Source organism: Zootoca vivipara, chromosome 2 (genome assembly GCF_965207765.1).
Source record: "Zootoca vivipara chromosome 2, rZooViv2.hap1.1, whole genome shotgun sequence".
In the NCBI taxonomy this organism is placed as follows: domain Eukaryota; kingdom Metazoa; phylum Chordata; class Lepidosauria; order Squamata; family Lacertidae; genus Zootoca; species Zootoca vivipara.
The window spans coordinates 77972354-77996532 of record NC_142584.1 but is presented as its reverse complement, the minus strand read 5'-3'; the positions used below and the strand labels follow the sequence as shown (position 1 = coordinate 77996532).

At 42.7% G+C, this 24179-nt stretch overlaps 1 protein-coding gene across 3 annotated transcripts in view; it reads left to right on the top strand.

Annotated features, from left to right (window-relative positions):
* FGD3 (FYVE, RhoGEF and PH domain containing 3) overlaps nucleotides 1-20848 on the top strand; it is a 110032-nt gene extending 89184 nt beyond the window's left edge. For all 3 annotated transcript variants that reach the window (XM_035106318.3, XM_088662232.1, XM_088662233.1), the window contains 4 exons: nucleotides 1365-1487; nucleotides 10134-10286; nucleotides 17071-17211; nucleotides 19329-20848. In XM_035106318.3, the coding sequence (XP_034962209.2) occupies nucleotides 1365-1487; nucleotides 10134-10286; nucleotides 17071-17211; nucleotides 19329-19553 (642 nt within the window). In that variant the 3' untranslated portion in view covers nucleotides 19554-20848. The remainder of the gene's footprint in view (nucleotides 1-1364; nucleotides 1488-10133; nucleotides 10287-17070; nucleotides 17212-19328) is intronic.
* The last annotated feature ends 3331 nt before the right edge of the window (nucleotides 20849-24179 follow it).

Sequence of the window (24179 nt, the reverse complement as noted above, 5' to 3'; positions counted from 1 at the left end):
GGGCTCTCTAATAGATGTTGCACCTGATAAAGTACAACTTGGTGGAAATCCCTAGCACTAAGGCTGAGGCAAATCACAGGCCCCAGTGACAGCAAAGGTGCAAATTGGTGGTGGTGGTGGTGTTGTAGTCTGAGCCTGAATGATCAGCAACACAATGCTAGCCTGATGTGGAATGGCCCTTTAATTTATTTATTTCAAAAGCTTTTGTGTACACCTGAAATAAATGTCATTATTAGCTAATATTCAGGACACTTGTATTTCTTAGTTGCTATAGTAATGGAAAGCTTCTTTACAACCAAGTGACATGCTGAAACAGCCTCTGATTGTGTGGTTTGTAATGTGAGCAGAAAAGGCAGTGCATGGATAAAGCACTCCATAAAGTTTAATTACAGGCCATACCTATACCTTTAAAAAACGATCTTTGTGCACTTTGGGGCAAGAAATGAATGTTAATATAAATTAAACAACTTCTCTGAAATGAACCATATGCTCGGTTCTGAACTGGAAAGTGTTGCAGTTGCTGCTTTGCTTGTAAACAATGGGATTGAACGATTAAAATCTGCTCGTGCACACGTATGGTACTTGGCAGGCTAAGGTTCTTGGCTGTGCATGCAGCCTAGTTGTTTCCACTTAGCTCCTTCCCAGTGAGAGCAGGTAAACAAATGCAGGAATGTTATGTCCAAATGCAGGATCGTAATTTGTTTCATCCTAACAGATTATGATTTGTAGCCATTCTGAAACCATGACCAGTTGTTGGCTTTTCAATAGGTTTGAAGTTCTCCTGACATCTGCCTGTAACTGCCTGGGAAGACCTGCATTCTTCCTTTTGAGTAGTTGTCTCAAATTCTTCAGACAAAGAAGTCTCGTTCAAAATATACATCCTTGCAGGTAGTTTTCTTGCATGCTGCTTGCACAGCAGGAAATACTTTCTGAGGGAGAAGGCAGCTCACGTATCAGGAAGGGTAAAGAGACCTTGAGCATGCAAATAATAGACTTATTAGAAAATCTGTAATTCTTAACTAAACAGTGCTAGTTCAACCCTTGTTAGAGGCTTTTAAAATAGCTGGTCTAGCCATCATTCTAAATGTCTAGAACTGTTTGGCTGTGAAAGTTTTATTGGCCCAAAACAACTGGCAAAACTTAAGTTAAGGTATATCTGGCACTCTAAATGCAACTCTGCTAACCATGTGTGTTAAAATCTCAACATTATAGATACCAAACTTTAAAATAATAATAATAATAATAATAATAATAATAATAATAATAATAATAATAATAATAATAATACACTTGTGGAGCTCAAGCTGCCCTCACTGGTTCAAAGTCACATTGTTTAACATTTCAATTTTATTTTTTCATTCCAGCCTGAGTGTTGCAGAAAATCCTCCAAATCAAAGAGAGAAAAGGAGAAGCAAGCTTGCAAAAGTTGCAGTGAAAGCTTCAACTCCATTACGAAAAGGCGTCACCATTGCAAGCAATGTGGGGCAGTGAGTATTGGAGTGAAAATTACTATTTATATGTATGTGCATTTTTACTCATTTGGAACAAGCTGGTTTTTCTTTATAAAATTCTGCAAAAAGAAAAGAAAAAAGAATATCATCTTCTCAAGTATTATACTGTCCTTCAGTTCCCAAGACTGTCTGCATAAGTAGACTGATTGACCCCTTTCCATGTTTTTATCTTCTGGTATGCCATGCTCCTTAACAATGGGAAAATCAGGATCAAAAGGTCTTAGGACAAATTTCATACTATTTCTAAATAAGAAAAAAGTTTTTTTTCTTTTTAAACATAGATACTTCGAATTAAATTCTGTTGAAATCCAGTAATTGGTATTTGTTTTCAGTTTTTTCCAATCACAGCTATTTTGCCCATGTTTTGCTTAATTTAACACGAATCATCCAAACATTAAAACTTGCTGTTATTTAAAGCTACAGATTATCTTTCTCATCTAACGGAACCCAGTGTCAGATGTACCTCTCATTGATAAATAATTAACCCCAACTTTTAAATAGCTTTGTTCCTTAACCACTTACATTCTAATATAACAACAACAATAGTTTTAATAGTTTTAATATTTTTACCTCACCCATCTGACTGGGTTGCCCCAGCCACTCTGGGCAGCTTCCAACAAAAATAAAAACATAATAAAACATTAAATATTAAAGACATTCCCTATACAGAGCTGCCTTCAGATGCCTTATGAAGGTTATATAGTTACTTATGTACTTGTCATCTGATGAGAAGGCATTCCACAGGGCGGGCGCCACTACTGAGATGGTCCTCTGTCTGGTTCCCTATAACTTCACTTCTCTCCGTGAGGGAACCGCCAGAAGGCCATTGGAGCTAGATCTCAGTGTTCGGGTTAAACAATGGGGGTGGACACATTCCTTCAGGTATACAGGGCTGAGGCCATTTATGGCTTTAAAGGTCAGCACCAACACTTCTTCTGGTAACTGCACAAATGAAGGACGTTTGAATTTTCTGAGCTCAGTAGAGTAATATAAAACAAGCTAATGAGGCTAGAGACTTTTGTTAAATTATATTGGTGTTTACTAGGCTGCATTTGGTTTCCTGCAAATTATCTCAGTAAACCTGAACCTATCAAGACATCTAATATCTGTTGAATGACTTGTTGGTATTAATCTAACAAGAATTTCATAGCCACTTTTGAAGAATCTATTTTATTTATCAGTGAGGTTTTTTAAAAATTTATTTATAAATAAATAAAAAACAGCAAGTCCAAAATGCCGAGTCAAAAAAGTATGTGTAATACTGCAAGCATTAGGAAGAGACACAGACATGGCCTGAGAGGTGAAGCCAGGAAATGTTTTGCAACATCTGCCTCTTTCAGTACCTCTTTCCTTTCATCTAGGAACTGCACACTGTTAAGAAATGGTTATGGTAATCTTAATGTATAGTTTGCTGCAACACATTATTTACAAAGAATAGCATGGAACTAGGAATCCATTAGAAAGGTTTTAAGATAAAATGCATGCCGCAGAAAATGCATACCCTCATTTTCCAGATTTTTATAGCAAATACTTCATCATAGACCGTCCCATCTCTGTGTAGCGGATTCGTGGAGGTCGGGGGTAGATGGGTGAAACATACCTATTGATAGGGCAAAAATGAACAGCTTTGTAACAGTTTTAGCTGATAATGTTTGAAATATCAGCAGTTTCCATGCCTATTTCAGCCAGAGTTTAAAATCTCATACATTTTGAATTACAACTACGTTGCCAGCTTTGCTGTATAGATATTTTCCTTTTTCCTTTTTTATTATTAAAAAACTACTTTCTTGATATGCGGTTCAAAGAGTAGCAACATGCCTGCTTCTAGAAAAAGAAAATGTATATATTTTCATATTCCTCTTTCCAGGACTTGCTTATTGAAAGTGCACAATACTTCTCAAGCAACTTTGAATAATTGGGAATATGTTGTTCTGTCCCTTGATTTGCAGAACAACAGAAATTCTTAAAATAGAGAGTTCTCCTGACCCCATTTATATATCTCATTTTGGATGGTGGCCATCTTTATTTGCATTCTTTTGTTTTGAAATCAAAACCTCTCCATCTTATGGCATCTATTTGTTTGGTTTATTGTGCGATAGAGACGTTATCAATTCACCATTCTCCTGATGAGCATTTCATTTTCTTACCATGCTATTTGTCCTCGGGAGTACCTGCAATTACAAAGCAAACATTATGTCACTCTTCCTTGATGATTACATTAATTAAATTCAATATTGGAGCAAGACATTTGCTCAACCTCTGAGCTATCATCCCTCTTCAGTATGAATTACCAATAGTGGTGCAGAATTGAAGCAAATAGGTTTGAGGTACTGGCAGTGCCCAAGAGAAGCAGAGACCAATTCAGGGGCAATGGTGATGGAAGGGAAAGAGTCAGAGCAGGCATCCCCAAACTGCGGCCCTCCAGATGTTTTGGCCTACAACTCTCATGATCCCTAGCTAAGAGGACCAGTGGTGAGGGATGATGGGAATTGTAGTCCAAAACATCTGGAGGGCCGAGGTTTGGGGATCCCTGAGTCAGAGAGTCTGTGGATCTCATGAGGCTTATGGGTCATTTCTTTAGGAAGAGTACTCTAGACCAGTATTTCTCAACCAGTGTGCCTCCAGATGTTTTGGGACTACAACTCCCATCATTCCTGACCACTGGTCTTGCTAGCTAGGGATGATGGGAGTTGTAGTCCCAAAACATCTGGAGGCACACTGGTTGAGAAACACTGCTCTAGACAATATTGCTAGGAAACTGATCTTATTAAATGGGAAACCCCAAACATGTTTAGTTAACTAGTGGCCAAAATTGTGGAAACATTTTGGCTCATAACACCTGATTGGTTTTCTAAACACTCATGCTCATTGGCTACATTCAAATGAAGGAAAGCTACTACAGTACATGTCAGCCGAAGCCAGTTGTGCTTCTTTTTCTGGTTATTTGGCTATAGCTTTTGATAGAACACAGATAATTGAACAAACTTTGTTGCATTACAGTCTTCATTAAATTATCTTTCCATTGATGTATAATTTTATGGTATTGCTCCCCCAAAAAAGTGGTGTTATGAGCCATCAGATGTCAGAAATACACTTTTTACAAAAGACCATGCCACTAGTGTACATTGCATGGTCTTGCTCCCAGATGTAAGCCAGCTGAATGCGTCCCTAATTACCAACTACTGCAACTAAAAGATGGTAGATTCACCTTTCTTTTTTGTTAATCAAAACTCACTGAGCCAATTTGTTAGCCTAAACCAAGGGTGAGGAGCCTAATCTGTATTTGGGCCTGGGACTCTCCTATGGCCATTCCTCCTACACAGGCCACACCCCTCGTTGCTCACCCTGCTCACTTGGCCCCCTTGGGTGCCTTTCCCTGGCTCGATTTGGTCCCTAAACTACAATGATGCCTCTTGCTTGTCTGGATGGAGAGCAGAGATATGCGTGTGTAGATAGAAACATCTGATATCTGCATGTAGCCAGCTGTACAAAGGCAGGAGTCACACCTATTGCTCCACCTTTTTCCTCTCTGGCCCTGCCCACTACTGACATGGCTCCCAGAAGATTCTCCACCCCTGGCATATAGCTATCCAATTCCCATCTAATGAATGACATCCTGCATTTCTCCCAGAAGATTCTCCAGAAAATTCACAAAGTCTGATGAGGTTTGATTTTCAAGCACATATGTAGGCTGAATATATAGAGACTTTTATGACCTGGGGAAGAAACCCACTTATTGCCAGTATCCACATATATTTTTTTTTTTTTACAAGGTAAAGTGTTATTAAGCTGATATGTCAGATTCCTATCCAAAATCATATTTGGACTTTATTTCAGCCTTTCGCCTTCACTCATTTCAAAGTACTGTACTAACTTCAATTCCCCCTTCATGGATCAATGCCTTGTCGTGGCGAAGGGGCTTGAATAACTCAGAGAAGCTATGAGCTATGCCATGCAGGGCCACCCAAGATGGACAGGTCATAGTGGAGAGTTTTGACTAAACGTGATCCACCTGGAGAAGGAACTGGCAAGCCACTCCAGTATCCCTGCCAAGAAAACTCCATGGACAAAGACAACAGGCATATAAAAGTTATGACGCTGGAAGATGAGCCCCTCAGGTCGGAAGGCGTCCAACATGCTACTGAGGAAGAGCGGAGGACAAGTACAAGTAGATTCAGAGCTGATGAAGCGGCTGGGCCAAAGCCGAAAGGACGCTCAGTTGCGGATATGCCTGGAAGCGAAAGGAAAGTCCGATGCTGTAAAGAAAAATATTGCATAGGAACCTGGAATGTAAGAACCATGAATAGAGGTAAGCTGGATGTGGTCAAAAATGAGATGACAAGAATAAATATCGACATCCTGGGCATCAGTGAACTAAAATGGAAGGGAATGGGCGAATTCAGTTCGGATGACTATCATATCTACTACTGTGGGCAAGAATCCTGTAGCAGAAATGGAGTGGCCCTCATAGTCAACAAAAGAGTGGCAAAAGCTGTAATGGGATGCAATCTCAAAAATGACAGAATGATCTCGATACGAATCCAAGGCAGACCTTTTAACATCACAGTAATCCAAGTTTATGCACCAACTACCGGTGCTGAAGAAAGTGAAATTGACCAATTCTATGAAGACCTACAACACCTTCTAGAAATGACACCAAAGAAGGATGTTCTTCTCATTACAGGGGACTGGAATGCTAAAGTAGGGAATCAAGAGATAAAAGGAACAACTGGCAAGTTTGGCCTTGGAGTTCAAAATGAAGCAGGGCAAAGGCTAATAGAGTTCTGTCAAGAGAACAAGCTGGTCATCACAAACACTCTATTCCAACAACACAAGAGACGACTCTACACATGGATATCACCAAATGGACAGCATCAAAATCAGATTGATTATATTCTCTGCAGCCAAAGATGGAGAAGCTCTATACAGTCAGCAAAAACAAGACCTGGAGCTGACTGTAACTCAGATCATCAGCTTCTTATAGCAAAATTCCAGCTTAAACTGAAGAAAGTAGGAAAAACCACTGGGCCAGTAAGATACAATCTGAATCAAATCCCTTATGAATACACAGTGGAAGTGAGGAACAGGTTTAAGGATTTAGATTTGGTGGACAGAGTGCCTGAAGAACTATGGATGGAGGCTCGTAACATTATACAGGAGGCAGCAATGAAAACCATCCCAAGGAAAAGGAAATGCAAGAAAGCAAAATGGCTGTCCAACGAGGCCTTACAAATAGCGGAGGAGAGGAGGCAAGCAAAATGCAAGGGAGATAGGGAAAGATACAGGAAACTGAATGCAGATTTCCAAAAAACAGCAAGGAGAGACAAGAGGGTCTTCTTAAATGAGCAATGCAAAGAAATAGAGGAAAACAATAGAATGGGGAAAACCAGAGATCTGTTCAAGAAAATTGGAGATATGAAAGGAACATTTCGTACAAAGATTACCATAATCAAGGACAAAAGTGGTAAGGACCTAACAGAAGCAGAAGACATCAAGAAGAGGTGGCAAGAATACACAGAGGAATTATACCAGAAAGATATGGAGATCTCGTACACCTCAGGTAGTGTGGTTGCTGACCTTGAGCCAGACATCTTGGAGAGTGAAGTCAAATGGGCCTTAGAAAGCATTGCTAATAACAAGGCCAGTGGAAGTGATGATATTCCAGCTGAACTGTTTAAAATTTTAAAAGATGATGCTGTTAAGGTGCTACACCCAATATGCCAGCAAGTTTGGAAAACTCAGCAATGGCCAGAGGATTGGAGAAGATCAGTCTACATCCCAATTCCAAAGAAGGGCAGTGCCAAAGAATGCTGCAACTACCGCACAATTGCGCTCATTTCACACGCTAGCAAGGTTATGCTTAAAATTCTACAAGGCAGGCTTAGGCAGTATGTGGACCGAGAACTCCCAGAAGTGCAAGCTGGATTTCGAAAGGGCAGAGGAACCAGAGACCAAATAGCAAACATGCGCTGGATTATGGAGAAAGCTAGAGAGTTCCAGAAAAACGTCTACTTTTGCTTCATTGACTATGCAAAAGCCTTTGACTGTGTCGACCACAGCAAACTATGGCAAGTTCTTAAAGAAATGGGAGTGCCTGATCACCTCATCTGTCTCCTGAGAAATCTCTATGTGGGACAAGAAGCTACAGTTAGAACTGGATATGGAACAACTGATTGGTTCAAAATTGGGAAAGGAGTACGACAAGGTTGTATATTGTCTCCCTGCTTATTTAACTTATATGCAGAATTCATCATGCGAAAGGCTGGACTAGATGAATCCCAAGCCGGAATTAAGATTGCCGGAAGAAATATCAACAACCTCAGATATGCAGATGACACAACCTTGATGGCAGAAAGCGAGGAGGAATTAAAGAACCTTTTAATGAGGGTGAAAGAGGAGAGCGCAAAATATGGTCTGAAGCTCAACATCAAAAAAACCAAGATCATGGCCACTGGTCCCATCACCTCCTGGCAAATAGAAGGGGAAGAAATGGAGGCAGTGAGAGATTTTACTTTCTTGGGCTCCTTGATCACTGCAGATGGTGACAGCAGTCACGAAATTAAAAGACGCCTGCTTCTTGGGAGAAAAGCAATGACAAACCTAGACAGCATCTTAAAAAGCAGAGACATCACCTTGCCGACAAAGGTCCGTATAGTTAAAGCTATGGTTTTCCCAGTAGTGATGTATGGAAGTGAGAGTTGGACCATAAAGAAGGCTGATCGCCGAAGAATTGATGCTTTTGAATTATGGTGCTGGAGGAGACTCTTGAGAGTCCCATGGACTGCAAGAAGATCAAACCTATCCATTCTTAAGGAAATCAGCCCTGAGTGCTCCCTGGAAGGACAGATCGTGAAGCTGAGGCTCCAATACTTTGGCCACCTCATGAGAAGAGAAGAATCCTTGGAAAAGACCCTGATGTTGGGAAAGATTGAGGGCACTAGGAGAAGGGGACGACAGAGGACAAGATGGTTGGACAGTGTTCTCGAAGCTACCAACATGAGTTTGACCAAACTGCGGGAGGCAGTGCAAGACAGGAGTGCCTGGCGTGCTCTGGTCCATGGGGTCACGAAGAGTCGGACACGACTAAACGACTAAACAACAACAACAACAACAACTTCAATTCATTCTGGACTTTCTATTGATAAGAGAACGTGCTTTGGGAAAGTTTAGCTCCATTATTAGAGTCAAATAGGGTATGATGAGCTTTCACAAATAATATACGTATCACATTTTTCATGCATTCTGTGCTTTAAAATTATTGAGGTACAGTGGTGCCTCGTTTAACGAATGCCCCGCTTAACGAAATTTCCGCTTAACGAAAGGATTTTTCGAGCGGAGGTTGCCTCGCTAGATGAATTCGTTTTATGAAAAATTCGTCTAGCGAATCGCGGTTTCCCATAGGAATGCATTGAAATTCAATTAATGTGTTCCTATGGGCAAAAGAAAATTCAATGCATTCCTATGGGATTCGCTAGACGAATTTTTCGTTATAAGAAAAGACCCGTGGAACGAATTAAATTCGTCTAGCGCGGCACCACTGTATAATCTTCCCCTGCATCCTGCAGCCATAGGTCAGTGCATTAATTGTAATCTATTTTATCAAACATTATGTTTTGGATCTAGCTGCAAGTCTGCGTTCCAGATATGAAAGGCCATTACCTAAAAGGATGCTTTCAGTTAATGCCTTACCAGTATGAGAGTTAGTTAAGTGTGTCAAGACATGCTGTCTTGTGGATTATCAATGCTCCAGTCACTCACGGTCCTGTACAAAATAGACTGCTGTTACTGCACCCAAAATAGCAGTATCAGAATGGTTAGTACGACTGTCACCGTGTCTCTACAGCAATAATAGTTCTAAAAAACCCACAACAGAAATATCTCTCTGGGGTGCTTCCTGTTCCTTGCTGCTGTTCCTGTTTCAAGTAGTGTTCGGAAGAATCCTGTGAAAAAGCAAGTCGTTATTCACCCATCAATTTGCAGATGTAAATTCTTATGTTGAAGTACCTTCTGTCTCACGGTTTGTTGCATTGTTGAATTTTTGCTGCTTTGAAAAGAATGATTTGCTAATTGTTGCTCTGCTGTTTGGAAAAATTTCCAACAAATAAATATTGATGCCCTTACTTGTTCAAGTTCAACGTGGCCAAAATGATTGAACTGCTTAATTCCTACCTCTCCCCTGCATTATGCAGAACTGGTGTAAACAAGATGTCATGTTTATGTCATATTTATGAAGCTCCAGTTAGCATCCTTTCATTAATGGGGTCCTTATAAATTTATATTTAGATGGGCTTCTAGGAAACCTGATAAAATTTTAATCCAGTGTAACTGAAAATTCTTTTCATAACACTGAACAGGAAGGCAAACCCATATAGGGTAGCCTTGTCCCCCCCCCCCCCCGCATTGTAGGTAGAGTTTTAACAGATAGTATGGAATAGCAAAATCATTCTTGTGCCAGTCAGGTAGGAAGTAATCATAACTTGGACATAATACCTGAAATTCCTGTGTTATTATCATTCAAGATCATTGCTTTTGTGAACAGGAACCAAAGTGGTTCTAATTATAACGGTGTTTTTTTGTTTCCAATAATGACTTAAGAATAAAGTACTGTGCTTTTTCATCCAGGTTATCTGCGCAAAATGCTCTGAATTTAAAACACTTGCTGATAACAGCCGCCACAACCGAGTGTGTAAAGAATGTTTTCAACTGCCGTCAGCAACTACGTGTGTCTTGGGTAATGAAAGTGCAGGAGAACAAAAGAAAAAAATGGCAACGGAGGTATATTTTGTCATATTAACACCTAAATCGACTAGTTACCTCAGCAGAAGCATACTTTTCATTGTTAAAATCATTTCATGGTCTTGCCTCACAATACTTAAACATTCAGAAATCCATCATTTATTACATAGACCTACCAGAGGGCTGGTTTCATGGTTGCTGCTGCTGCATTATGTCTTTTCAGTCCTTTCAATTTTATTTTATATGTACCTTCTTTCTCCCTGCCTCAAACCCATCCCCATGCACATAATTTTCAGCATGAACGGGGGTTGCGCATTATGGAATGAAGCCCAGTTCTCAAGAGCAGAGCTATAGATGTATAATGAAATTGTTTTGTGTTAGAGCAATTATGTACTGACACTTGCACATTAGAGAATTCTCCCTTCTGAAATCTTCATTTCCTTTAAAATGTGGATTGTGTGGATATCTGAGAGTAACCAAGGGGGGGGGGAGGCAATAGCAGCTGCTATATTGAGAATTGGTTTGGCGCAGCAGACAAATTGTTGTGCTAGGATGTGGAACTTGAAGATTTAGATCCAAGCTAAGCAGTTAAACCTGTGCCAAGGCTTGTTCTGTGTGTGGCAGTTGCCCTTTCACTTTTAGCTATATGGCCATATTACACAGGGAGAGATGGGTGTCAGCATGCATCAAGGATAAGAACTATAAACAGTAAGCATGCAAGTCATTGATACAGTTGTGCTGCAAAAGTTTAGAATAAATTCTCAGTGCAAGAAGGTACACAAGGTTTTAATAGATGCAAGGAACATAAACCTGATGAGTGTACCAGATTATATAATTTGTAGTGCTTCCTCTTCTTCTCCCTCCAGAATTAAAACTGTGGCTGTGTATTAGTTTTTTTCTGCCCAAATGGTTTTGTTCTATTGTAGTTCTTTTATATACTGTGGAGTCCCTCAGACGGTTGGATGGCACCTTGTACGCCTCCTTCCAGCAACTCCTGCGGCTAAGCTGGTGCCAAACATATTGCTCTGTTTTACTTTGGACCACATCAGCAAGGTTGAGAGAGGGGACTTGTCGTCTGGGAAGCTCAGGACTTCCATACACATTGCCCAGGCTTGCACCCAGTTGGGTGTGCTGCTATCATAGGTGCTTGACTTCACCCCCAGGGGTGCTTTCTGGCTCCTCTGTTCTCTAACAACAACAACAACAACAACAACAACAACAACAACAACAACAACAACAACAACAACAACAACAACAACAACTCATTATTTATTCCCCAGCCACTCTGGGTGGCTTCCAACAGAATATTAAAATACAGTAGTCCATCAAACATTAAAAGCTTCCCTAAAAAGGGCTGCCTTCAGATGTCTTCTAAAAGTCTGGTAGTTGTTGTTCTCTTTGACATCTGGTGGGAGGGTGTTCCACAGGGTGGGTGCCACTACTGAGAAGACCCTCTGCCTGGTTCCCTGTAACTTGGCTTCTCGCAGTGAGGGAACTGCCAGAAGGCCCTCAGCGCTGGACCTCAGTGTCCGGGTAAAACAATGGGGGTGGAGACACTCTTTCAGGTATCCTGGGCCGAGGCCATTTAGGGCTAGGGCTTGCCGATCAGAAGGTCGGCGGTTTGAATCCCCACGACAGGGTGAGCTCCCGTTGCTCAGTCCCTGCTCCTGCCAAACTAGCAGTTTGAAAGCATGTCAAAGTGCAAGTAGAGAAATAGGTAGCACTCTGGCGGGAAGGTAAACGGCGTTTCCGTGCACTGCTCTGGTTTGCCAGAAGCGGCTTAGTCATGCTGGCCACATGACCTGGAAGCTGTACTGGCTCCCTCAGCCAGTAAAGCGGGTTGAGCGCCACAACCCCAGAGTCGTCCACGACTGGACCTAATGGTCAGGGTTCCCTTTACCTTTTACCAACGCTTTGAATTGTGCTCGGAAACGTACTGGGAGCCGATGTATGTCTTTCAAGACGGGTGTTATGTGGTCTCGGCGGCTGCTCTCAGTCATCAATCTAGCTGCCACATTCTGGATTAGTTGTAGTTTCCGGGTCACCTTCAAAAGTAACCCCACATAGAGCTCATTGCAGTAGTCCAAGTGAGAGATAACCTTATATTGACGACTACTACTGACTTATTTTTGCCTCTCTCCGAACTCTGCTCTTAGGAATCCCCATCCTTAGCTTTCACTGCAGATCAGACCTCCCTTTGCTTCTGTCAAATGACTTAACCTGCCATGGAGAAAGAATAAAAGTCTTGGCAATCCACCAGCCAGAAGCAACCTGGCATGGAGGGAAGCCCCACTGCCCCACCCTCCCAGCAGCAGCCTCACTTCTGCTTACTGGAACTGCCTGGGGGGTTGAGGCAGGGCAGGGACGAGGTTGAGGCTGCAGGGCACAACAGTGGAGCCAATCTAGTGCTCCTATTGTTGAACCTATGCAGCTGCGACCTCTCTGCACCATCTCAGAAGCAGCATCAGCACCATGGTTGGGAGGGCAGCAGCACCCCACTAGATGTTACTGCTGGCAACTTAAAAGTTTGGCTCCTGTTAGTAACTTGAAGTTTGGTGGTTTCAGCAACAGGAGGCAAAGAGAATATATGGACCCAGCAGATGGCTTTAATAACCTTTCTTACTCTTCTACTTGGAAATATGCTCCTCGTAGCGCTACAAGCAGTTCCTTGCACTGCAGTCGAAAGCTGTTGCAGAGGAACTGCAATGGGGGAATCGCTGCCCCAAATCCAAGTTTTTGGATAATCCTTAAAGCCATGCAAATGCTTAAAATACAGTAAAATATGACCTGCTCTCTCTCTCAAGTAGGGCAGCATACTGTTCACATTCAGGAGAATGGAAGCTCTTCTCCTTAATAGGGTTAGGCATTTAGCTCTGTGCTAAGTCTTAGAGATTCAGGTAAAACACACAAGGGAATAGCACAGAATGCAGCCTAATCTGGGCTGCTCCTTGTACTATGAAGTAATGGATGGACGTCTTTGGGTTGCATTCAAGGAAATGCTCCTAGGATTAGGGGTTCAAGAGTTTCCCCTGAATTAATATTTCATGAACTCAGTGGCTCTTCAAGGATTTGCCTTTTTTCCTGATCTATTAGCAGATGTGTAGTTTCTCTGGAGATTTGTTATACAAAATGTAATAGGTACAGTGTTTCCATTCCTAGAGGCTCTTCTGCTTTTTTGTTCTGGGGAAATTATTGATTTAATTCACCACCACCGCCACCACTATCATTTGCATATCACAGAATAGGATTTTCTTTTTTCTAAAGACTCCAGTGAAGTCAGTGGCAGGACACCCAACCCTCTTGCCATTTGCAATTTGCAGAACATAGCGCCGCTATGATTTCTAATGGTTTTTCTTCAGAGGTATTTTTCCATCTCAAGTGTGCTCATTCAGCCCACCCTTGTCTCGTGCCTGTTCACATAGCCAATGCAAGGATTTGCAGACTGTAAATTTCGCAAAGGAGATGCCACAGTTTCAGCTTAAAAAAAAAATCGAAAGTATATCTTACTAAGGGGAGCAGAGCATATCCAACTCCTCAAAGTTTTGTCTGCATGCTGAGGCGCAAATTGAGAGTTGTCAGTACCTGACACTTGGGCAAATGCTGCTATTAGATGATGCAGTCTCACAAAAACCATCCCTATGCAAGACCTGTTGAAACAAAAAGGAGTTGTTCCCTTGCATTTTGTTATGACGGTCTCATACACACACACACACACACACACACACACACACACAAATTAATTAATTAAATTTTCTGTTTTGCAGTTTAGAATGTTCATTTAAACAACCTTAAAATAACAAAAACTTCCCTTCTTCTCTTTCCATGGTTCATTTTGCATAACATAAATCCCTGCATATTTTATATAAACTAAACCATACAGTATTCCATTATCAAAGGTAAAGGACCCCTGACAGTTAAGTCCAGTCGCAAATGACTCTGGGGTTGTGGCGCTAATCTCATTTTACTGGCCGAGGGAGCCGACATTTGTCCACAGACAGTTTTTTGAGGTCATGTGGCCAGCATGACTAAGCCGCTTCTGGCAAAACCAGAGCAGTGCACGGAAATGCCGTTTACCTTCCTGCTGCACTTATTTATCTGCTTGCACTTTGACGTGCTTTCGAACTGCTAGGTTGGCAGGAGCTGGGGCCGAGCAACGGGAGCTCACCCCGTCGTGAGGATTCAAACGGCCAACCTTCTGATCAGCAAGCCCTAGGCTCAGCAGTTTAGACCACAGCTTCACCTGCGTCCTGATTCCATTATTACATCCAGGGGTGTCAAACTCAAATTCATCGGGGGCCGCATCAGCAGTTTGGTCACCCTCAAAGGGCCGGTTGTGTCTGTAGGACTATGTGTCCACTCTTTATTATCATAAATTATTGTCACTGCATTCAATTATTACTGTTTTTTGTAATAATGTAAGCTCATTCCCGCCCCCACGCGGATCACATTCCCGCGTCGTGGCGCGTGTGTGGGAGGGGATGTAAACGAGGGAAATTTGAACAAAAGGTGGGGATCGACGGCTTCCGGGGGGGGGGCTCAACTAAACCTTCGGCAGGAAGGAGAAAGCCACTGCTGGGATTAAAAACCTGCAGATGGAAAGAGGGCTTCCCTCTCCCGCCCTACGCACACCCAAACCCCACTAGGCAGGATGCCACATGCTGCAACCCACCCCATGCTTTGGAGAGGGGCAGGAACATGCGGTGCAGCGCCAACTCCCTGCTTTGCTTTTGCATCCTCCTTCCTCAGCGACAGAGTCCCTTCCCCTCGCGCTGAGGGAGGGCAGCGGATTTCCCGAGGAGGAAGGCGGCGGCAGCCCCAGCGGGCGTGCATCTTCGCCTCAGAGCTGCTCTTCCCCCCACCCGTGCTGTTGTCGTCTTCACCGCCACCTCTCCCTACCGGGACTGCAGGCAGAGGAGGCTTGAAAACCTCCCCCCCCCAAAAAAAATTCCCCTCCCACCTACTCAAACCGCGAGGCGACTCCATCTGGAGCCCTACATCACGAGGGGCTGAGAGGAGGCGGCGGCAGAGCGGGAAGAGCAGGAACCCCCGGGGAGCAGCTCCGCCGGAACTGAGAAGCCAAAGGGCGGCTCGGGGGTGGGGGCCAGAGCAAAAGCCAGGCACCCTCCCGAGTGTCTATGAGGAGAAAACGGGGGAAGAGGGAAGAGAAACCCGGCTCCATCAAGAGAGCGACTGTTGCGCTTCGCCTACTTCCCCCTCAGGCTCACTCCGCGTCCCTTTCGCCCGCTCGCTCGCCCACCTCCCGGATGCAGCCGAGGAGAGGAAGGGAAGCGGCGGGCGGCGGCTCCCCAGTGCCGCCTCACTCGCTCTCGGAGACAACAGCAAAGCCCGCCAAAAAAAAATCCAGCGCTGCTCCGTCCCGGCACCAACTTTGCCGGCGGCGCCTGTAGGGCTTTCCTACCTCCTCAGCGGGCTTCCTCCTCCTGCATCTCACTTCCCCTTCTGGCCGCTGTGCCACCGCCTCCCTCAGCCTCATTCGAAAATGAAATTCCCTGGCCAAGGCCGTCAGCGCGGCTCCAGCGCCCCGGCCTCAGCCTGCAGCCCCGCCCCCGGTTTTGACCCTCGGCCAATCGCAGGCTCCAGAACTACTGTCAGCGGCTATTGTCGGCGGTGGCTATGCGGGCCACATGACGAGGTCTGACGGGCCGGATTAGGCCCCCGGGCCTTGTGTTTGACACCCGTGATTACATCCATCAAAACTTATTTACACTGTTGAATTTATCTTAATGCTGCCAATGTCAAGTGTACACAATTTCCCCCAGTATGTTCAATAAACATTTCCCAGTCTTCTTTAAACATATTTTCTTCTTGTTCTCTTATTCTGTATGTTAGGTCCGCAAGCTGCACATATTCCATGAGTTTAAGATCCCATTCTTCTTTAGGTGGGACCTCGCTCGTTTGCCGTTTTGGGGCTAACAAAAAACGGGCCACATTTTTTGACACATGGGAATTTCAGTCTGAATTATCCCCAACAGAAAGGACTCTGGGGTTTTTTTGGAAAATGTTTTTAAACATTTTTTCCCTCAATTCATTATAAATTATATCCCAATTCTATTTTACCCTTTTACAGGTCCATGGTCTTAACAATACCAGGTTTTGTTTGCTCGCAAATTAATGAAAGTCATATATTATGGAAAGAGGAGACGTATAGAAATCTCAGCATTACAGACTTCAAATATGTCTGGCATCTCTGAAACAGCAGGGTTATGCTCTGCCTAGCAGCAATCCTGTGAATACTTGCCTGGAAGGAAGTCCCACTGAACACTATAAATGCTACTTCTTAATAAATATACACTGGATTTGGCTGTTCTCACTGATTTGGAGTGGAAATGTGTGTGGGGTTTTTATTTTAAAAAATCCCCTCCCTAAATAATAATTTAAAAACCCTGGAGATTTTATTTATCCTTGCAGCAACACTGCGCTGTGACTCTATTCACTTGTGCTGAAGCAGCTTCCTAATTAATTTTCATTCTCCTTCCAACCTACTTTACGTAAGAAAGTAGCTGTATCATCTTAATTGCTGTTCTCAACTTTGACTGTGGAGGTGGGGTTTTCAGCTTAACGTTCTCTAAAAACAGTTCAGCACCTACGTGCGTGTCTTTTAATCCTGATTATATGTAATGATGATTAAACCTCTGTATGCTTAAGGATTAATACCTTGGTAATCACACTTCTGCTCCCATGGACCACTCATGAACAAATATTTGAACATAAACCAATAAACCATTAAGGTGCGTAATAAATTGTAAATGCCTTCAGCACAAGCGCGTGAATAAACACTGCTTGGTTTGTTTGTTATGTATAGAAGCAAAGCGTTTTGGGAGCAGAAAGCAGCCTTTTCAGCAGTCACCTCCTGTTTCAAGAAAAAGGAAAGACTTGGTGTAAAGTTTGGGTCAACATCCCTAAGGCTGAACCTCTCGTCTTATATCTACAAGGAGGCAGTCAGGTAAAAAGCAGAGCATCTTACATAGCACTTAAAATAGATATTAAACATGTCATACTGAGAAATGGTCTGGAACAGTTATTGCTAAGCTATGTGCCAGAGCTTGTGAGTGTGCTGCGTGAGAACCGTACAGGTTCAGGAAACTAATGGATTAATTTGTAGGTTTTTGTACATCCCACTGAGGCTGCCTGCCACTGCAGATCCAGTACTCTGCCCTTTTCCTTTCTTCAGTCAGCTTCCTCTGGGGAGAATTAGCTATCCTCTAGGGAGCCAGCTCATTGTACCTTTTACAGTAAGCGCAGATGACTCTTACACCCCCCAATTTTATTTGCAGGGGGAAGTGTGCTCTGATATCAGATGATTTGGCTAGAAGGATTTGGCTTGCTTTCAATAACAGAATGTCTTGCAAGCATTCAGAGAAAGCATTCTCGTCTTTTGGAAATGATAAATGAACTTCTTGCTTTCATCAAAAAGGTGTACAACTATGATAATTATTTATCCGACCCCCCACTCCCGTTTTTAAGAGATGCATTTCCCCCCACCAAAAAAAATTAAGACCTCAAAGGGTTTATTGAGCTTTGAAAAGCATTCATCCTCCCCATAGATAAAAATCACAAGGCAGAGGCAGTAAGACGGCATGCCTTTAAATCTTCATTTGATTTATGAAGCTCAGCGTTCTGACAGTATTAGATCTGTGCACTTGCAGAAGTGCTGAGGATGTGTTTTGATAATGCATGAAACAAGTAGATTTCCTCAGCTCGGGCATACTTACAACTAAATCAAATTCACCAGATACATACAGGATTAATACAGTAATAGAAGCAATCTTCAGATCTCTCCCTGGCGTTTATACTGGGATGATAAAGAGGAGCAATATGTTGACTGACAGAATATGTAGAAAAATTGTTTTCTCATCCCAATTGGGTTGAAAATCACTATGTGTGCAGTGTCAACATATGCGCATCTACGGTAGCCCCAGGAGCCAGTGAGAGCGAATAGTAGTAATTTGCTAATATTGTTATGAAAAAGAATCACAGTGGATACCTTAAAAAGCCCAGCAGCTTGGTGCATCTCTGTGCATGAATGCTTCCTGATGCATTCTCTGGTTCTACTCTGGTTATCATTCCTGCATTCCCACATGGATTTGTGAGGGATCTGCAGGGCACGTCAGCTAATGCAGTCTTAACAGTAGCTGCTCTTGTAATAAAGTGAAGAGAATGTTGCTTTCTTTGAAATATACCTCTTTGCAGAAAGCTGGTGGAATGTGCTCATAGAATCACTAGAGAGGTTGTTATTGAGAGAAGGCAATCTGGGCCTCATAACTCTTGAATCCAAACTTTGTAACATTTGTTGTGGTTTTCTTTTAAAACCCCTCAAGGCAAAACAAATACACGAGTCAACCATTTTTGTGTTTGTTTAGTTCTGTTAAAAAACAAAATGAAAACCACGAACTAGATTCTAGATTCCCTTTTCTTTTCTTTTCTTTTCTAAAAACCCAAGGCAGTTTACAAGCTAATACTATTCAAGACCAAGGAGTGCAAAGAGGCCACTGCATAGCAAAGTCTATAGAGACTGCTTGCCACTCCAAGTGTAGGTGGTTCAGTGATTAGGGACAGGCAAGGCATCTTTCCGAATGCAGACTGCTATGATCTGTGGAATTTCACAAGGAAAAATCACTGGTGTCTGAGAACATGGGCAGGGAGACATCCCCACAGGGCAGCTCTTCATCATCCCAGGAGGTTTCTGCAAAGAGGAAGATTCCTCAGAGCTGGTTCTTGATACAGTTTGGGGAGAGTCTCTTCCTTGACCTCTGTGTCGCTAGCATTCCAGGACTTCTTGGATTCAGAATCATCCCAGCCCTGGTCCACAGCACAATAATTCAGTCATCATGATAAGATGACCTCTCACTAATAATTTCTTTAAAATACATGCTGATAAATGCATGTGTTTTGTATAATGTTTTATCTTCAAGTACTACACATTCCTAGAAAACTCTTGAAATCGGGAAATAATGGCTACCCTCTTGAATTTTTTTCTCCAGCTTACCTGTTCCCTGCTTTCTTTTTTATTTCCAGCCAGTTTTGGGTTTTGACTCCTGCTTTTCTTTTGTGTGTGTTTAGGATGGACGGATTCCACGAAGCATACCCCTACCAGGATATGAAGTTGGATTTCCGCATTCTGGTGAGAAGTTTGACTCAAAACATGTTTTCAAACTCTGCCAGTCCCAACAGACTATGTATTTCAGTGCAGACGACGAAGAGTTGCAAATAAAATGGATGGATATTCTCACCAAAGCATCTAAAGGGGAGATTTATGATCTAAGTGAAGGAGCCAGTGAGCCCTAAAGCCTTTTTCTACGGTCCAAGATAGATTTCAGGAGCAGGGGGCTGAACTCAATAATCATGGCACTTTCAAAATCTGTATGGTTTTCTCCCCCCCCCCCATTAATATTGTACATTCATCACACATAGTACTGATTGTCTGGCATATATGTTAGATGGGAAAAGTAAATGTAGTAATTAATGGTGTTCTTGTTGACATTGATGGAAAAGAAAAGAAGGAGCAAGCATTAATTTTATCGAGAGTAACTGCAAAAAAAAAAATCATAATTCAAGATAGCCATCTTCAAACACCTAAAGGGCTGTCACATGGAAGATGGAGCAAGCTTGTTTTCTCCTGCTCCAGAAGGTAGGACCCAAACCACTTCAAGTTACAAGAAAGGAGATTCCGTCTAAACATCAGGAAGAACTTTCTGACAGCAAGAGCTGTTTGTCAGTGGAACAGACTCCCACGATACGTGGTGGACTCTCCTTCCTTGGAGGTTTTTAAGCAGAGGTTGATGTATGGTCTAGTTGGGATTCCTGCATTGCAGGGGGCTGGACTAGATGACCCTTGGGATCCCTCCCAACGCTACAATTCTATGATTCTCTTACTCCACTCCCTTACCCTGTATTTTTGTTCCTTTCAATTGCTGTTTAAGTGAAGGATATGTATAGTCCGTGCGTTACAAAAGTGCTGCCTTTAAGTTAAATGTTGTACAAGGCTTGTGGCTGGCCACTGACATGCTGTTTTCTGTCTTCTGTTTTGGGTTTTTTTAAAAAAATTAATGGTCTCCTCTGTGCTGTAAGAATAACGTGGTGGATCTGTTTCTTTTGGTAACTCTGTCCTTTCTTACAATGATTTTTTTCACTAGACAGATACTGTAGAATACGTCTGTAGAGATTTCTGAAAGGCATTGTGGAAGACACCTTGAAATCTCAAATATCGAGTATATATATATTTGTTTTTTACCTTTACCCACACTTTTCTTATTTCTTTATACAACCTCCTTTTTAACGTATGCAATCAAATGTTTTACACTGCAAACTGGGATGTTCCCAATAAATGGACAATTTTAGTACACCCAGTAAAGGTGACTTTTTTTAGGACGATTAACTTTTTTGAGTAATCAAGGATTTATTTATATAATTTGTAAATACCACATATTAAGCTGTTGTTGTTGTTTTTTTTACAAAAGTGATCTAACTGAAACTTAGTCTGTCAGTTAAGACACCTGTATAAATTGAATTTGTAATTTGTTTCCTGTGTACTTTTGTTTGCAAAAATATTTATGTATGCAAATAAAAACCCATGTCATTGATTCCTGAGCCAGGTACTCAACGTAGAAATTTTAGGTGAGTATCACCTAAGAGGTAAAACCAGCATTCTTGGATTCAGTCACTTGGGTCACGTGGCTCTTTTGGTCTGCGAATCCTCTTGTTTTTCCCTCATCATGGCTTCCATGGACATGTCCAATGCAGCTTGCCACACCTCTCCATTCCAGTGTTCTCAGTATGCAGGCCAGGACTTCATCGTGCATCCCGTGGGCTCCTTTTGCAACACGATACCATAAGAGAATGAGACCACACGCCCTTTCTACCAACCAGTCAGAAGAAAAAGAAGGAAGCAGCGTGTTGAGGCGCTACAGAAAAAGTGGAGCTGGGGCACTTGTCCGAGTAGGTGAGGAATTTGCTGCTGGAGCCGAAATGTTGATCAGCCTTTGATTCTTCTCTGCCCTCATTCCTCCTCCTCAGTAGCTACTGCAAACCTGGTCACAAGCCAGGCCCATCCCATCAGCCACCTGGGTTAAATGAATGGGGCGTGACAGGGAGGGAGGTGGCAGGTGTGTGAGACTCCCATCAATCCTAGTCAACTGAGGAACAGAAGTAGTGCACATAGCCATGGCTATATGAAAAAGCAAAGCAGCTTGCACAGATACAATTTAAATTTATTTTTTAAAAGGGGAATCCTGGTGCAAGGGATTGCTTTGGCTAAATGGATTAAAAGCACTCTGTCTTCCTTCCTGCAGTGCCCAAGACCAGGAACATGGCAGAAGTGGTGGGAAGGTGCAGGTTCCTTTCTCGGTTGCTGAGGAGTATTGGGCTGGCTATTGGCGGAGTCAAAGCTTTTTGTCACTGTATATAACATCTGTGAACTAGACCAGGGGTAGGCAACCTAAGGCCCGTGGGCCGGATGTGGCCCAATCGCCTTCTCTCTCTTTTTTTGGTAAATGATTTTTATTGATTTTACATGGAAGAAAAAATGAAAAACAAAGTAACAAAGAAAAAAAAGGCAAAATACAATATCTAATCGCCTTTCTTAACCCTGCGGACTTCCTCGCTTCCCCCTCTTGAGTTCCTTTTTAATTATATTTTGCAGTTTCCAAATCTTAATTTTACGTCCTATCTCATAATGTAAAACTTTATCTTAAACATTTATCCTTGCCAAAATCTTTCTCATTTTTATTCCATATCCTATATATTACATCATAATTCTCTTTACTTACCCCACCTTATTCTCTACCCAAAAATATCCATACATATTTTCTATATCTTTCCCCCCCCCTTTTAATCCCATCCTTAAAAACTAATTCAACCCCCCTTCCCTTGGAATCGATGTCTCCAGAGATTTCAGCTAGTTCCTTAAAACTTTCCAGGTTCAGACCGTCTTTATCCACTCAATAGAAATTAAGCCCATATTCCACCTTCACCCCACTCCTGCTCTGTCCCATTCCACCCCTTGCTCAACCCTCTTCCTCCCCTGCTGCATTCCCAACTCTTTATCTTCAATCTCCTTTTCTTTCTGTCCCCCACCTGCATCCTCCGCCCCCCCTCTCTTACTGGGGTGGCAGCCTTACTAAATTTCCCTTTTGGGGGGGACATTTGTATCAAGTCCATTTCCTGTTCCTCCCCTCCCACCGGAGGAACACTAATTTCCCTCTCTTCTTCTTCTTCTTCTTCTTCTTCTTCTTCTTCTTCTTCTTCTTCTTCTTCTTCTTCTTCTTCTTCTTCTTCTTCTTCTTCTTCCTCCTCCTCTTCTTCTTCCTCTTCCTCTTCCTCTTCCATTTCTTCTTCCTTTTCTTCTTCTTCCTTATATTTTCCCGAGTCTGAGTCTCCTAAATCAAGATTCAGTTCTGGGCCCAATCGCCTTCTCAATCCAGCCAACGGACGTTCCAGGAAACAGTGGGTTTTTCCATGAGTAGAATGTGTCCTTTTATTTAAAATGCATTTCTGGGTTATTTGTGGGGCATAGGAATTCGTTCATTTTTTTTTTTTCAAAATATAGTCCGGCCCACCACATGGTCTGAGGGATGGGGGACCGGCCCACAGCTGAAAAAGGTTGCTGACCCCTGAGAGAGAGAGAGAGAAATCACACAATTGGGACCAGCAGGACAAAGCAGAGTAAGCCTTAGGTTGTCCAAGGAGAGGGGGGATGAATGTACACTTTCTAATTTTGTGATATGCCATGGCTCCATAGCCATTTTGTAAGTAGTGCCCACAGCAGGTAATGTATCCACAGCAGTGACCAGAAGAGGAATGGCCACCAGGAGGAGCACACCATGGTTTCGGCAGCAGCAAAATAAAATACAGTGGTACCTCTGGTTACGAACTTGATTCATTCCAGGGGTCCGTTCTTAAGCTGAAACCGTTCTTATCCTGAGGCGCACTTCCACTAATGGGGCCTCCCACTGTGCGCGCGGTTTCCATTCGCATCCTGGGCCAAAGTTCGCAACCAGGAGCAGCTACTTCCGGGTTAGCGAAGTTCATAACCAGAAGCATTCATAACCAGAAACGTTCGTAACCAGAGGTACCACTGTACCCCTTCACCTGTCCCACCTGCAATAAAACATTTCTCTCCTGGATCGGTCTCTGCAGACACAGCAGGTTCAGTAATTCTCCAACAGTTTGTCTTTACCCCTGAAGACACACTCTTCCATTGTCTCCTGAGGCAGATGGACGTTGCCGCCAACAACAACTTTCTCAAAATATAAAATGAGTCTATTGGTCCCCGGTCCAAGAAAGACAGGTTTCAGACAGTTACAGCGTCTACTGCTGTCTGCCTCCTTGAGTAGACAAAGTACTGTATGTTTTTACATGCATCACTCTGTAGAAAAGGCTCACAATCCGATGACAGACTTTTATGGTTTGTCTTCTCACAGACATGTTTTTTTCCCCAATCTGGGTTGCAAACAGCTATTGAAACAGACTACTTTTTTGCAGTCATATACAGAACAGATAAGGCAAACCCCTCCCCATGGGGAAAGGAACCCTGAGCTGTTCTTGCATTCCCACCACTGCCAAAAAGATTCCTAGTTCAGTTAGTCATCTGAAGCCCAGAATCAATTCCATGTTTGGTTTCCGAAGCTTCCTGCTTAGCCTTGGGGCATGCTGCAGTTTCTCTTCCGAAAGTGCCGTGGTTCTGTGGCTAACACAGTGCTATGAGTTTCTGGGAGGAAGAATGGGGGTAGCCTGGAGAGAATTGCAAACATAAATAACAAATAAGGCATCTGTTGAAGGGCAGACCTACATGCGCTCAGACTAAGCAAGAAAGGAAAGTTAATTTACAGGTAAAATAGCTGTGAAGCATGATTATTTTAGCAAGTACAAAATAAAAGACAATGGGGGAAACGAAGGAGAGAGGCAGAAATGTGA